Source organism: Protomyctophum parallelum (assembly GCF_964188405.1).
Source record: "Protomyctophum parallelum genome assembly, chromosome: 2".
Taxonomy (NCBI): Eukaryota; Metazoa; Chordata; class Actinopteri; order Myctophiformes; family Myctophidae; genus Protomyctophum; species Protomyctophum parallelum.
The window spans coordinates 14,925,127-14,941,420 of NC_139699.1; the positions used below are offsets into that span (position 1 = coordinate 14,925,127).

The window sequence follows — 16,294 nt, forward strand, 5'->3', positions numbered from 1 at the left end:
CATGCTAGCCATTAGCTCTACCAACAACATGCTAGTCATTATCTCTAACAACAACATGCTAGTCATTATTTCTACCAACAACATTCTAGCCATTAGCTCTACCAACAACATGCTAGTCATTAGCTCTACCAACAACATGCTAGCCATTAGCTCTACCAACAACATGCTAGCCATTAGCTCTACCAACAGCATGCTAGCCACTAGCTCCCTCTCATTGACAGAAAAGACATCTGTCCTTCAACCTAACCCTACCCTCTCGCTCTCAGAAGGGACATCTGTCCTTCAACCTAACCCTACCCTCTCTCACTCTCAGAAAGGACATCTGTGCGTCCATCAACACACCGTGTGAGACGCTGGGACTGTCCCACGTGGCAGGGATGTGTCAGCCCCACCGGAGCTGTAGCATCAGCGAGGACACGGGTCTGCCGCTGGCCTTCACCGTCGCACACGAACTGGGACACAAGTAAGAACTGGTCCATGTTCACCTGAATCTATTCGTTTTTACTAAACTAACAGCTGAATTAATTTCGGAAAGTATTAAGGAGTTATTTGTAATAGTCCTTTTTGCCTGACAACTGTCAACAAAAAGCAAAATTGCACACCTACAGGCGACAGGTGCGTAGGAGAGGGTTAAGTTAAGTGCCCAACATAATGAAGAAGAACAAACACCCGCAAAATGATTCACTAAGTTGTTTACACCCATTTCCAAACTTCCCACGTTAGTTGGTAGTCTAGAATAAGGCATTCTAATGACATACAGCACGTTTTGGTCCCATGTAGCCTAAGGCTGCATCCGAGCAGACTTCAGAAAGAGCGGTCCTCCCTCCGCAAAATTCACAGACAAAAAAGGATTACTGAATCAGACCACTAACGTGGGATGTTTCGCACCCAAAATATGGGTGCAAACAGCTTAATGAATCAGGCCCACTGTCTTCAAATGCAGTGAAAGAAACTTTTAACAGGGAAACATAGCAACGTTTCGGCCTTCATCAGGCTATCTTTATGAACACAACTGCCTGACGACTGTGAAAAGATTATTTTTGTGTTGGAAAAATGTTTTGACACTGACACATTCATTTTGCCCACTGTTCTTCTTCTGTTGCCAAGTCTTTTCAGAGACAGCTTTTATTTTGAAGACCAACAACTCATGGGCCTAGAACAGGAAGTAAAAACGGCTAGGCTATGTTAGCCACGATTTGTTTTATAATTCACTCGAAATGTATATTTTGTAACCACGACCAGCAACTTGTTACTTATGAGTGGGTAAATAAAGCTTGTTCACAATCTGGGAACAGAATCTGAGATAAACGGGTTTTAAAACATTGAAGTGAAGGTGGTTATTTCCTGTTTATTGATCGCCTAGAAACCGGAGAGCCATCCAGACGGTGGTTAAAAAAAAGTGGTCAAAGTGGTCCGTGGCAGTAAATATGTTAATTAGCCCCGCCCTGACTAGCTTCCCAGTTTTTAAGGTGCGGTTTATGTTTTTGCCATATTGTCCCATAATAAACATCATGTAGGATTAACTGGAGTCTGGTGAGCATCTGAACACAAGCTGCTGCCTATACTGACTTCCCAACATCACACTTTATCAAAGGGGCAGAGGTGTTTTATTTCCCTCTCTTCTCTCTCAAAGGGGCAGAGGTGTGTCTGCTGCCCTCTCTTCTCTCTCAAAGGGGCAGAGGTGTTTTATTTCCCTCTCTTCTCTCTCAAAGGGGCAGAGGTGTGTCTGCTGCCCTCTCTTCTCTCTCAAAGGGGCAGAGGTGTTTCTGCTGCCCTCTCTCCTCTCGTCTGCTCGGTTTCTTCCTGGGTACATCTGCGTTCCTGTCCCGTTGGTCCTGTCTGTTCTGAGGCCAGGACATGGCCAGAGTCTCTGCCGCCGTCTTGGTTCCGGGACCTCCACTTTCACCCTCGTCATCGTCATCCAACGTCAGCCCGTCTGCCCCCTCTCCACCTCGGGTGTGAGTCTGACCGGAGGTTCCTTGCCCCCCGGGCAGCTGGTTCTTCTGGTCACCATATCTCCGCCTGAGTCTCTCTCTGACCAGAAGGCCTCTGACCAGGAGAGTCCAGTTGCAGAGCGCCCTCTTCCGTTGCTTCTCTATCTCCCTCCGTCTCTGTATCTCCTGCTCCTCCAGCCAGGCCGCTCTGAGCACCTCCTCGTGCTCCTCGCAGACCACGTAGCCGTCGGTCACGGCGTGCGAGTATCCTCCATGGAAGTCGAAGCCCGTGACGGCCGGCGCCGTGTCCAGGTCCAGTTTCCTGGCGACGCGGTGCAAGCCGGGCAGCCGCAGGTGAACGCAGCCCAGCGGCAGCATGCGCGGCTTGAACAGGTAGACGTTACCGTAGTCGTTACGGGGAACCTTCCCGTCCAGCGCTACGGGAGGTTGGTAGTCTTCCGTCTGCCAGTCTCCGTACAGAGGCAGGTCCTTCTTTTCCTCCTGCTTTTCCTCCGACGCCGTCCTGGCCTTACGGGAACGGTTGGAGGATCCCTTTACCATCTTGTACGGCTCCTCTCCCTCCCGGACGGCGCGCGCCTCCTTCATCCAGGCGTCTCTGGAGTGCAGAGCATGCACGCGGTCCCGCGAGTACACCGGCTCCCCCCTGCAGTAGCCGAGCACGTCGGCCGTGCGGGGGTAGAGGGCCTCGTACTTCAGCAGGTGTCTCTCCAGGGCGTACAGCGGGTGCTTCTTGTAGTCTGCGACGGACGCGGGAAGAGGCCTGTCCAGCATCGCGGCGCTGAGCTCGGCGTCCTCGCGTCTGTTCCTCTCGTCGTCGTCGTCGCCGTCCCCACCTGGTGGCTCCAGAGTCTCCTCCCACCAGCCGTCCTCGACCCGCCTCTTCCGGGAAGACGTGGTCATCCAGGCGAGGTCGTACTTCCTGCCCAGGTCCTTCAAGCGCCCGTCCTCGTCCACGGAAACCACGTAGGTGAGCGGTGCCGTGGCATTCTGGGAGCAGAGGTGTGGCCGGCCCACCCCGTGCTGCACGTCCACGCACACCCAGGAGGACGCCGTGGGAACGTGGACCTCCAGCCACTCGTCTGCAGCTCCGCCCGGTGACCCGTTCTTTATCCAGGCTCTTTGACTCCTCTCGACTCTCTCATCTTCCTCCTCGCGATCGCTGTCATACTCTTCGTCATTCTCTGCCTCCTGTCTCCTACCTCCTCCACTCTTCCGTCTCCTACCTCCTCCACCCTTGCTCTTTGGCGCTGCGTTGCGTGTCCCGGCTTTACTCTTTCCCCCGCCCGACTTCCTCTTTGATTTAGCCCAGCCCTCTTCCTCCTCGCTCTCCTTGCCGGCCACCTGAAACTCCTCCCCCTCGCTAAGCCCGTCCTCCTCTGGCGCGACGCTGCGGTGTGTCACGTTGTTCTTCCTCTTCTTGGGTTTCTGTCCGCCTGTCGTCACACCCCTGCCGTCTTCTTCCTCTTCCATGTTCCCTCCCTTGGCTTTCTTCCCCCACCTCTCTCCTTCGGGGTTCCCGCCAGTGGCAGCACGTCTTTTGGTGCCAGGGATGACCCTGGGTCCAGACGGCAGGCTGTCTTTGGAGGCGTTCTGCCCAGGAGGGTGGCTCTGTCCCGAGGGGCCGCTGGAGGATCTAGCCCCTTCGCCCTTTGGCGCTTTGAGTGAAATGGGCTGCAGGGAGAGAACCAATCGGCAGGAGAGCCGCAGAGACCTCAGAACCAACAGGAACAGGTGCGTCATCTCCTGGTGGTCCCTGGCCGACAGGCTGGCCAGCCGTCTCTCCAGCCCGCCCCTGGGGTCCTCCTCACAGGGGAGGCCGGGGTTCAGGGTGAATGTGGCGAGGAACCATCGGAGCAGTCCGGAGAGGAAGTGCTCGTCCACGCTTTCTGTGTCCGCGTCACAGAAGCGGGCCGGCAGCAGAGACATAGCGACGGCCAGCAGTTCTGGCTCGCTGCAGAGGCGGTTCCGGAACATCCCGTTGGCTATCAGGCACAGCAGGTGCGCCTTGTGCGTGTCCACCAGCAGGTCCTTGCTGTAGCGATTCGCCGCCCTTCTCAGGTACGCCTCGAACTCCGCCTTCCTCTTCTCCCGTCTCTGTCTCCTGTGCACGACGTCCGGAGTCTCGATCTCGATCTCCACGGGATGAGACAACGGAACGGGCTCTACTGGAGCCAGAGCTCCAGGCAGCTCCTCCACCTCCTCCCAAGCATCCTCCTCACTCTCCTCCTTGTCTTCCTCGTTAGTAGAGACCACATCCAAGTCCTCTTCATCGTTATCGTCGTTAGTCATCGGTCGTGCCTTCAGGGAGGAACCGAAGTATTCGCTGGTGGTGGTCCTGGAGGCAGAGACCCCTGTGGTGGTGGTCCTGGAGGCAGAGACCCCTGTGGTGGTGGTCCTGGAGGCAGAGACCCCTGTGGTGGTGGTCCTGGAGGCAGAGACCCCTGCTGGCTTGGAAGAGGAACGTGGCTTAGGCGCGCGCTTCCTCATCCCAATAGTGACTTCATTAGCGGCCATGTTTCAGGATAATCCCCTCTACGGCTCCGGACAGGTTCTGGTTGGTAACCCTGACTATAGGCTGTTCACTACAATGTGCTGCTACTGAGTGTTGGCCTCTTTACAGTCCAGTGTGTGCAGTTAGTTTCCAGGTTGTTGCAGTCCGCCTACTGTCTTCTGGCATAAGACAGCGATTCCAAGCATACAGTATCATGTTAACACAATCGACAGCTGGTTAAACACAGACTAGCAGACACAGGGCTTTGTATTATATAAATACACACAAACGGGCTACCAGGACACACATGGGTAGTTGTGAAACGTTGACTGGATGAGATAATAATGATGTGTTCAAATTCTGACGCTTCATAGCCTTCGTGAACTCTCCTCGAGGGTTTATTTCCTTCTGGTGCCTGACATGTCATTACCTCCAGTGATGTCATGACCTCCAGTGAATTTATGAACTGGATTTATGAACTGCTGGTGCTATGTCTGTCTGTCTGTCTATCTGTCTGTCTGTCTGCCTGCCTGCCTGTCTGCCTGCCTGTCTGCCTGTCTGTCTGTCTGCCTGTCTGCCTGTCTGTCTGTCTGTCCCACGCGAGGACAGTTTCTGGGATGAGTGTGTATAAAAGGGCTATGGGTGGGAGTGGCTATGATAGACCGTGATGATGTCATTATGACGACTGTAGCCATAGTGACAGGCCGTGGGGAACAGTGTTCATTTCGACAGAATTTTTTTTATTTAGTTTGTCTTTTGAATGAGATTTCATTCAGTTTTAGTCATATTTTAGTCGATTAAATCTACAGTTGATTTAGTCGACTGAAATGTATTTTAGCCTTTGCTTGATGGCGTCGTAATGCCTGATTTTACGCTTGGTTGCATGCCGAAAATAGCAGATCTACAAGCTCAGAACTACATGCCTGTAGATTGGATCTCTTCTCCACTAGTTCCATTCCTATCATTTTAGTCTAGTTACTTGCGCAAGCAGAGCGCGCAAGTAATGTGATCGGCCTGGTCCATTTGTCGTGACAGCCGTTCCGCCATTTCAGGACCCCCCCAGAAAAACATCAAATCTGTGCCCGTATTGCTGGACCAATGATGACGAAATGACCATATTTCTTACGTCATCATTTAGAGCTAGTCATACACGTATTTCTTACGTCATCATTTAGAGCTAGTCATACACGTATGTGTATGACTAGCTCTAAATGATGACGTAAGAAATATGGTCATTTCGTCATCATTGGTCCAGCAATACGGGCACAGATTTGATGTTTTTCTGGGGGGGTCCTGAAATGGCGGAACGGCTGTCACGGTTTTTGGACCAAAGTGACCACAGAATACCGCTAATCAACTTACAACTACACACTTTATACAGTATAGAGTATAGAGTATATATGTATACATATATAGTATATGCCTATATACTATATATATACTATATATATTTCTTACGTCATCATTTAGAGCTAGTCATACGTATACTATATACATAATCAATAAAAAATAATTTACCAAATTGTGCCTGATCTGCTGGGACCAGAGTACGTGGTGTGTATGTAAGAAATATGGTCATTTCGTCATCATTGGTCCAGCAATACGGGCACAGATTTGATGTATGACTAGCTCTAAATGATGACGTAAGAAATACGTGTATGACTAGCTCTAAATGATGACGTAAGAAATATGGTCATTTCGTCATTGATCCAGCAATACGGACACAGATTTGATGTTTTTCTGCGTAAGCCTCAAATGTGTGTGTATGTGTATGACTAGCTCTAAATGATGACGTAAGAAATACGTGTATGACTAGCTCTAAATGATGACGTAAGAAATATGGTCATTTCGTCATCATTGGTCCAGCAATACGGGCACAGATTTGATGTTTTTCTGGGGGGGTCCTGAAATGGCGGAACGGCTGTCACGGTTTTTGGACCAAAGTGACCACAGAATACCGCTAATCAACTTACAACTACACACTTTATACAGTATACTATATATATACTATATATATTTCTTACGTCATCATTTAGAGCTAGTCATACGTATACTATATACATAATCAATAAAAAAATAATTTACCAAATTGTGCCTGATCTGCTGGGACTAGAGTACGTGGTGTGTATGTAAGAAATATGGTCATTTTCAGTTTATATACCTTTTTTTTTCAACACATATAAATGATTTATTTGTCTTTGAAAAACAAAAAAGGGATCCAGAATATATCTACAACAATAAAACAGTATTTCTTATATAGATAGAAACTAGAATCATACTTAATACTAAATGTTTACATGTATAGTAGGTAGCAAATAATTACATCTAAACATTAATCATTTCAAACGTTCGTTCACAGAGATACTGAGATTTGACAGTTTACAGCGGGCGAAAACATTACATGCGCGCTCTGCTTGCGCACTAGTTGGCCATTTATGGCCTACTAGTGTGCAACAAGCAAGTATGCACTCGACAGAGTGCAGTTCTAGTTTTTATTTGTTGACGAAATTGTCAATATATTTAGTCATACTTTTAGTCATTGTAAAGGCAACTTTTCTAAGAAAGGATGCCAGTGAGGGATATGGTGTGAAGCTCTTTCCAACGCGTGGTGATGATGACAGTAAAGCAGGTCGTCTCGTTGAGTGCATTTAAAAGGTTTTATTTTGCTTGCAGGGTGGATAAGGCATAACATAAACCGGGTACTTAAACTTAAACAATAACTCGTGATGCAAAATAAACAAAGGATAACTCAAAACAACTGAAAACAAACAAAACACGCACGGTTGAAAAACTGTGTGGCTTCCCTGTGGCGTTTCCCAAAATCCCTGCTGCCGTACACCTGTGACACATACAAGTAGGCTGTGCCTGTGATTGACTGGACCCACCTATTCCCAGGTTGTCATAGCAACTTCACAACAAATTAATCACAGAATAAAATGATCAAATTGGCTACAACACTCCGGCCCCTAATTGTTACTGTATGAAAACATAACAATTCAACAAAAACAAAACATTGTAGCCAAATAAATAGTCCACGTCAGTGTTCAATGTTCATGTAGTTCATAATGTTCGTGTAGTTCATGTATGTATGTATGCATGCGTGTATCCAATAGGGTTGGTAACCCCAGTAGTAGAGAATGGGTTTCAGTCTATTCAGCTTCCAATAGAAGACAGATCTTTGTGATCGGTCGCTCCAGGACGTTGTACTTGGTCCGGACTTTCACAGACCGCACGAGTCCATGTCTGTCAGGAAAGGTCTGCAGGACCTTGCCCAACAGCCAGGATCCACGAGGCGCATTTGATTCAGCTACCATGACGACGTCTCCTGCGACAAAGCTCCCTTGTTTCAGCACTGGATCAAGTTGGTGAGTGTGATTGCTTTTCCTCACTCCAGATGTTCCTCTTTTTAAAGCAGTGATTTCATCACAAACCTTGTCCATTAGGCAGTACTGAATGATGGCACTTTCAGCTGTGTCAATATCTTCAGGACATAAGGTGTGACCACCCATTGTGGCCCTGAACCTCTTCATGTCCTCTTCTGCTTTGTTCTTATGTTGAGTTGTCTCAAATCCGGTGCTGGAAAGAGAAGCTTGCATTTCTTTTCGTTTTTGACTCAACAGCTGCAATGCCTTCCTCAGCTGGAGAAAACACACAACTGAGGTCTTAAGCCTTTTCCACAAAGAGAATATAGAATATAGAAAATATAAAAATATAGAAATATAGAAAATAGGCCATTCCTCTTCACTTTTGGAAAGAAACTCCGGGCCATGGATCAATCTACTGCAAGTGAGATGGTGTTCAAATTTCACCCCATGAGAGGCCTCGTCAGCTGGATTCCCTTTTGTGTCAACGTACCTCCCTTGTGAGATGTCTCTGGCTTCTCCTATAGCAAGGACCCTTTGCTCAGCGGGGTGGTGGTAGTTGGGCATGACAACATTGTCCTCTCCAAAAGGCAACGTCAAGCAGGAATGTTCGTTCTTGAGTTCAGCTGACGTGTCAGCAATGTGCATGGGCTTGCAATATTGTGTGGGCATTTGTTGCTTGTCCTCTGTCGATTTCTCACTGAAGTCATGATTGTCTTGCTTCATCTGCAATTCCTCTATCCGAGCCATGGATATGTGGTTGGCTGTGACTGTGGGGCAGCTAATCCCACTCTCATTGCCTCCTCTCAGTGGTCCGTTGACAACCCATCCCAATAGAGTTCTAACAGCGTAAGGTCCTTTACCCCTGCTGTTTATCACTTCCCATGGCTCTATTGCTTCTGGAGAGTTAGTTCCAATTAGCAGCTCCACCTCAGCATCAATAGCAGCAATTTCCACAGAGTTCAGATATGGCCAAGCATACAAGTCTTCTTGCCGTGGGATGTTATCACGAGTCACAGGCATCTTTCCTTGGGTGTATACATCAGGCAGCTCAATGTAGGTGTCACCATTTAGTGCAGCGACCTCTAGTCCTGAGATGACATGACTGTTGACAAAACTTTCTTGGTTCATTGTTTTCATTAGGAATCTAGTGGTCCTTCCTCTCACATTTAGCTTCCTCATCAGTTGCTCAGAACAGAAAGTAGATGAACTGCCGGGATCTAGGAACGCATAAGTCTGTAAAGTTGTACTGCCTTTCTTTGCCCTGATCTTTACAGGCACAATAGACAAGACGCAATCCTGTGCTCCGGCCCCTATATGACCACAAGTCTTGGGAGTAGTGGCTTGACTTATTCCGTTTTCATCTTGTTGTGATCTTATTTCTTCCCATTCCTTTGCATGGATATGGAGAATGGTAGGGTGTTTCAGGTTACATATATTGCACGACAACCTACTGTGGCACTGTGAACTTATGTGCCCGACAGACAGACACCCAAAACATGCACCCTTCCTTTTTAGAAAGTCAATTTTGTCGCAATGCTGCTTCTTCTCCATCTGAGGGCACAATTCCAATCTGTGGCCCTCTTCACACATCAGGCAGGATCCTCTTGTTGGCTTATCAGGTAAGTCTCTTTCTTTTTCATTTTCAGAGTTAACAGATGCCACAGACGTAGCAAAGCTGCTTCCTTGCTCCTGTATGCGTCCCTGCGATGCTTTACTTCCAAACTTGAGTTTTGACAATGAGACTGATGTGTCTTGAATGTCTCCATAAAGTGGGTCAGAAGCAATAGCCACTTGTCTCTCCATAAAGTTCACAAAGTCACTGAAACCTGCTTGCCGGTGCCGTTTCTCCTGATGCTCAAAAGCAATGTTTCTCCATTTTTCTCTAAGTTTGTATGGTAACTTCATGATTATTGCACGTATGTTAGATGGCATATTCATTTCTGACATGTAGCTGATGTCCTCCATAGCATTACAGCAGATGCGTAGGAATAATGAAAATGCTTGTAAAGCCTTGATGTCCTCTGAGTTCACAGGTGCCCATCCAAGTGCTCTCTCCATATATGCAGTGGCTATTTTCTGCTCATTTCCAAAGCGTTCATGTAAAAGCATCCTGGCCTTCGGATACCCCCTGTCAGATGGCATGTGTTGACAGCTCTTCACCAGCTCTCTAGGTTGCCCACGAGTGTACTGCTCTAGGTAGTACAAGCAGTCCACGTTGCTAGCAGCTTTTCTTTCCACTCCATGTTCAAAGGCTCTAACAAACGTGTTGTACTCGAGAGGGTTTCCATCAAAGATCGGTATATCCCTGGGGGGTAGTGATAGTGAAGATTGCTGTTGCACTAGTAATGCTGTGATGTCATTTTGCTTTTGCATGATTGTGAAAATATTGTCTTGGTTCTCACTGTGTCGGTTGGATTGCTGTGGTGGATATGCAGTGTGATGTAGATGTTGAGGTCTTTGTGGCATGCTGTCTTTGTCCTCCTCATTGACTTGGTTCTGTTGTGGTGGATATGCAGTGGAATATGACTGCTGAAACCTTTGAGGCATGCTTGGTTTGTGATTTGGAGCATATAGTTTTGTTCTGGTTCTTTGTGAAATGGTTTCCTTGGGCTGTGCTCCTGTTCCAATTGGCATTGTGGCTGCAGTATTGAACAGACTGTATGGCACCTGCAGCTTCTGAGACTGTAATGGCATGGCTTTGGCAGCTCCTGTGGCTGAATTGGACTGGTTGTATGGGTTCTGATGTGATAGAGTTGAGTTTGCAGCTTTGCTGCCACCTGTTGGTGGAAGACTGTATTGACGGCTTGAGGTTTGTGGAACAAATTGCACAGCAGAGGGGTTGAGAACAGACTTTGATTTTGACAGATATGAATTCATTCCATCTGTGACTCTACTTTCAATGTCAGACCCTCTGTTCCTGAGGACAGTCACCTTGGCTGTCTGAGCAGCAATTTGACTTTGCACTTCAAGCAATTCCTTTCTTTTCCGTATTTGTTCCTCCATGGCTTCCAGCTCATGCTTTTCCTTTAAGGCAGCCTCCATAGTCAGGAGTGCAGCCCTTTCAGCCTCTGCCATGATGCATGCAGAGGCAGTTGAAGACACAGAGTGTCTAGAGCTCCCACGTGACACATTTGATTTACCAGTATTAGAAACACTGTCATTTGGCCCAATATTATCCACATCCTCATTTCCATTTGACACAGCATTGTTATTTGAACCGTCATTAATATTCAGAACCTCATTTGCATGTGACACAGTATTGTGATTAGAACCATGATTGAACACAACCTCATTTGCATGATTTGACCCCTCATTGTCATTTGAACCACTGTTTCCCACAACCTCATTTGCATGATTTGACCCATCAGTGTTATTTGGACCATCCACGGCCTTATTTGCATTGATTGACACGTCATTGAATTCATCATCGTCATGTGTGGGCGTGCATTGCTCCCTGTTCGCAAGCACCCATTTTTCCACTTTGTCAATTATTTCATTTACATTGTGCATGTGACTCTGAAACCATTCAGTTTGTTTAGACATTTCATTATCAGGCAATAAAGGCTTTAATGATTCATGTGACCTTGTAGTTGTCCCACACAATTTCCACACCATTTCATGTTTGATTTGTATGATGGAAGCATTTTCATTTGAAGCCATCATTTGATCCAACTCCTTGGCGGTTTTGCACAAGTGCTTCAATCCAGCATTTCTTTCCTTTTGCAATGACATGATTTTTGCCTCCAGTGCTTTATACGTGAGTTTGGAGGGCCTTTTAGCAAGTTCATTCTCCGTTTCAGTTTGACTGACGGCTGCATTCATTTCCTGATTCCCCACGTTACTCATCTTTGTTTGTCAATCGGCGGAGTCTTTGTTTAGAATTACTCGGGATTTTCCTGTAGGCCTATCCCGTTGCGCGAAGGCCACTCCTTCCGCAACTTGTATTCATTCATAAATAAAGTCTCACCGTCGCTTTGATGTTTGGTCCGCGTTCCACTGCGGGCTGTTGTAGCGTGAAGAATGAGTCGGCAAGAAGGCACTGAATGGGGCGCTGTCCTTCCGTCAGTTCCGTGTCCATCCGTCTTCAAACGATTTTGTTTGGAAGCTAGTTTTTCAACTTTATGTAAAGGCAACTTTTCTAAGAAAGGATGCCAGTGAGGGATATGGTGTGAAGCTCTTTCCAACGCGTGGTGATGATGACAGTAAAGCAGGTCGTCTCGTTGAGTGCATTTAAAAGGTTTTATTTTGCTTGCAGGGTGGATAAGGCATAACATAAACCGGGTACTTAAACTTAAACAATAACTCGTGATGCAAAATAAACAAAGGATAACTCAAAACAACTGAAAACAAACAAAACACGCACGGTTGAAAAACTGTGTGGCTTCCCTGTGGCGTTTCCCAAAATCCCTGCTGCCGTACACCTGTGACACATACAAGTAGGCTGTGCCTGTGATTGACTGGACCCACCTATTCCCAGGTTGTCATAGCAACTTCACAACAAATTAATCACAGAATAAAATGATCAAATTGGCTACAACAGTCATCTTTTTCCTTTCTTTTTTGTTTTTTTCCCCTCAACGACGAACACGTCTTTTCAGTAGCAAAGCAGTAGCATTAGCATTAGGCTAATCAGTGAATAAAACCTGCAGCGTTTGCACTTTCAGAAAACCTTCAGGAAAACATCTGAGGGTCCATCTGGGGGTCCTTTTGAAGAAGAGTTGGAATGGTACATCTGTGCAACATGTGTGTTGTTGACGTTGTACTTCTCTGTTCTTCTCTGCCACAGCTGTATCGGTAACGACTGTGTTGTACTTGTACCTTGGTCTCTGTTGTAGTTTTGGGCATAGATATTAAAAAATCACACCTGTGTGATTGTGAGGGGCGCTCTTATCATCTTACAACATCAATTACAACATAATGTTTGTCCTCGAAACAAACATTACATTTGTCAGGAAGTCAAGGGGAAGTGCCGTATGGGGAGGCGCTGAAGGCAGGAAGTCAAGGGGAAGTGCCGTGTGGGGAAGTGCTGAAGGCACGCTGCATCGCTGCCCGAGTGACGTCACTCATGCGACTCCTCCATGTCTCTCGCTGTCACTCGAGTGACTACTGGCCAATCACAGCGCGTCTTGTCCGGGGACTTATGTTACGCAATGGAAAGGGGTGCCTTCAATTTTGACACGGTCCCCAGAGCCTACGTTTATAGGTCTATGGTTTTGGGATCCAACATGGCGGTATCGGTAACGACTGTGTTGTACTCTCTGTCACAGCTTTGGGATCCAACATGACCGTACAGTATGTGTTGTACTTGTACCTCTCTGTCGTAGCTTTGGGATCCAACATGACGGTATCGGTAATGACTGTGTTCTTTACCTCTCTGTCGTAGCTTTGGGATCCAACATGACGGTGTCGGTAACGACTGTGTTCTTTACCTCTCTGTCGTAGCTTTGGGATCCAACATGACGGTATCGGTAACGACTGTGTTCTTTACCTCTCTGTCGTAGCTTTGGGATCCAACATGACGGTATCGGTAACGACTGTGTTCTTTACCTCTCTGTCGTAGCTTTGGGATCCAACATGACGGTATCGGTAATGACTGTGTTCTTTACCTCTCTGTCGTAGCTTTGGGATCCAACATGACGGTGTCGGTAACGACTGTGTTCTTTACCTCTCTGTCGTAGCTTTGGGATCCAACATGACGGTGTCGGTAACGACTGTGAGCCGGTGGGGAAGAGGCCGTACGTCATGTCTCCACAGCTGCTGTACGGATACGCCACGCCCACATGGTCCCGCTGCAGTCGCCAGTACATCACCAGGTTCCTGGAGTGAGTATACCACTGTGTGCTGGGTTTATTTTGGGGGGTCCCCAGTTCAAGTGGGATTAGTTTGGGGGGGTCCCCGGTTCAAGTAGGATTAGTTTGGGGGGTCCCTGGTTCAAGTATGATTAGTTTGGGGGGTCCCCGGTTCAAATATGATTAGTTTGGGGGGTCCCGGGTTCAAATAGGATTAGTTTGGGGACCCGGTTCAAATGGGATTAGTTTGGGGGGTCCCCAGTTCAAATGGGATTAGTTTGGGGGGTCCCCAGTTCAAATAGGATTAGTTTGGGGGGTCCCCAGTTCAAATAGGATTAGTTTGGGGGGTCCCGGGTTCAAATAGGATTAGTTTGGGGGGTCCCGGGTTCAAATAGGATTAGTTTGGGGGGTCCCCGGTTCAAATAGGATTAGTTTGGGGGGTCCCCGGTTCAAATAGGATTAGTTTGGGGGGTCCCGGGTTCAAATAGGATTAGTTTGGGGGGTCCCCGGTTCAAATAGGATTAGTTTGGGGGGTCCCGGGTTCAAATAGGATTAGTTTGGGGGGTCCCCGGTTCAAATAGGATTAGTTTGGGGGGTGATGAGGTCATGATCATCACATTTGGGCACATTTGGGCAAGTGGCTATGGCCGAATTTAGCCCAAGGAGTGTTTGTCGTGCAAAACTAATGCTTGGAATGGGTTCAGAATCATGAAAACCCCCTAGTTTGACACGTCACATGCTACTTAAAGAATAATGACATTTGGAAAACTTTGCCTTATATACAGTAGGTTGTAACTGGCGATAATAACTGCTATTAAGCTACTGAATTGGAAGACTTGTCATACCTAAATATAACCTAGAACTGCACTCTGTTGAGTGCCTACTTGCTTGTTGCACACTAGTGATGTCTGGATGAGGAGCTGGGCTGACTCCTGGGTGAGGGAGGGTCTGATTGGCTGACTCCTGAGTGAGGCAGGGTCTGTTTGGCTGACTCCTGGGTGAGGAAGGGTTTGATTGGCTGACTCCTGGGTGAGGCAGGGTCTGATTGGCTGACTCCTGGGTGAGGCAGGGTCTGATTTGGCTGACTCCTGGGTGAGGCAGGGTCTGATTGGCTGACTCCTGGGTGAGGCAGGGTCTGATTGGCTGACTCCTGGGTGAGGAAGGGTTTGATTGGCTGACTCCTGGGTGAGGAAGGGTTTGATTGGCTGACTCCTGGGTGAGGGAACACATTTGGGTGACGTTGTCAAGCATTTGCACAAATCATGTTGTTAGGCATACCATATTCTGAATTACCAAAAAGAGGACACATGCGCGCGTGCATGTGCGCGTGCATGTGCGCGTGCACAATGCACGTCATGCATGTGCATGTGTCGTGCGTGCGCGGTTCTGTTTGAATTAAATTCATTTGTCAAAAAAGTTTGGCAACTAAATTTGATCAAATATGCTCTATATTAGTTATGTATTTATTTAAATCAGTGGCTCTCAAAGGTGTGATCCAGGGACCCTCATGGTTCCTTGAGGGGGTTCCAAATGGACCCATTATAGGTCTGTAACTCTGAGAGTGTAACACATGGACCCAAATTGACCCTTACAGGTCTGTAACTCTGAGAGTGTACAAATGGAACCAAATCATGGACCCTTACAGGTCTGTAACTCTGAGAGTGTATACAAATGGAACCAAATGGACCCTTTTATAACTTTTAACTCTGATACTGTACAAATGGAATAAAATGGGACTCTTATGGGTCCATTTGGTTTTACTCTCAGAGTTATGGGGGTCCTGTATGCAATGGCTTATCTCTTGTAAAAAGAGAGACCAGCCTATTCTCCAAACCATTATCTTATGCTTTGCTAGGTTGTACAAAATAATATTGGGTCAATTTAATTTGCAAGACTCACCTCGCGCACAGCTGCCTTGTCTGTGTTGTTGACATGACATGGGCTTGCAGGACATAACTGTTATTTGTGACAGACACATAGTTCCTTTGCAGACAATACAATCTGCTTCTCATTGGTCAGTCACAAAGCTAAGAAAACAGTAGCCTACTTTTTCTGCATGTCAATGATGATGAGATAGTTCTTTGGCATTTCAAGCTTTCCTCACGGAGAGCACAACAGTCTATCTGCAGCCTGCGGTCGGGACAAGTGCTGTCAGCGCGCAGCGAATGCAGACTAGAGTTATGAATAATACACATTCCGGGGTTCGGGTTGGAAGTCCACCTCTCACAGTGTTTTTCCACTACGAACCATTGAACGTGCATTGTAATACACATTGGTCTGAATGGTCTGTGAGCGTAGTGATACACAGGGCTCGTTCGGAAATAACGCACTGAGCGCACTGTGCAATGCAAACGAATGGGCGAGTGCGCTCCGGTGCGGTATTTCCGAACGTGCCCATATATAGGCGATACGTGTAAAATCCCGGACATTTGAAGGAATTTATAAAACCCCCCCCGGACTGCCCGGACAGCCCCCCCAAAAGAGGACTTGTCCGGGCAAAAGAGGACGTATGGTAAGCCTAGTTGTGTGTATACAGTTTAGTAAGATATATACATATACAGTTTCGTAAGATATACATGTATAGTTTACTATAATTGTTTTCATCCCCCATCACCAACAGAACATCAGGTTTTCCCCCCAAAATGTTCTGACCTCTGACCTCCCACACCTGGAATCCATTTAATTTCGAGGACC

At 47.2% G+C, this 16,294-nt stretch overlaps 3 protein-coding genes across 3 annotated transcripts in view; 1 reads left to right on the forward strand and 2 right to left on the reverse strand.

Annotated features, from left to right (window-relative positions):
* atxn1l (ataxin 1-like) overlaps positions 1-16,294 on the reverse strand; it is a 303,220-nt gene that overhangs the window by 129,843 nt on the left and 157,083 nt on the right. The gene's annotated exons all lie outside the window — the stretch shown is intronic.
* adamts7 (a disintegrin-like and metallopeptidase (reprolysin type) with thrombospondin type 1 motif, 7) overlaps positions 1-16,294 on the forward strand; it is a 75,747-nt gene that overhangs the window by 20,663 nt on the left and 38,790 nt on the right. Inside the window, exons 9-10 of the mRNA XM_083759215.1 lie at positions 314-463; positions 13,490-13,633. Coding sequence (XP_083615341.1) covers positions 314-463; positions 13,490-13,633 — 294 coding nt within the window. The remainder of the gene's footprint in view (positions 1-313; positions 464-13,489; positions 13,634-16,294) is intronic.
* Positions 1,707-4,469, reverse strand: LOC310876732 (DNA repair protein complementing XP-C cells homolog; the record flags this gene model as incomplete). The annotated part of the gene is made up of 1 exon (XM_083790357.1): positions 1,707-4,469. The coding sequence occupies one exon, from the start codon at positions 4,467-4,469 to the stop codon at positions 1,707-1,709; it is 2,763 nt and encodes a 920-aa protein (XP_083646483.1).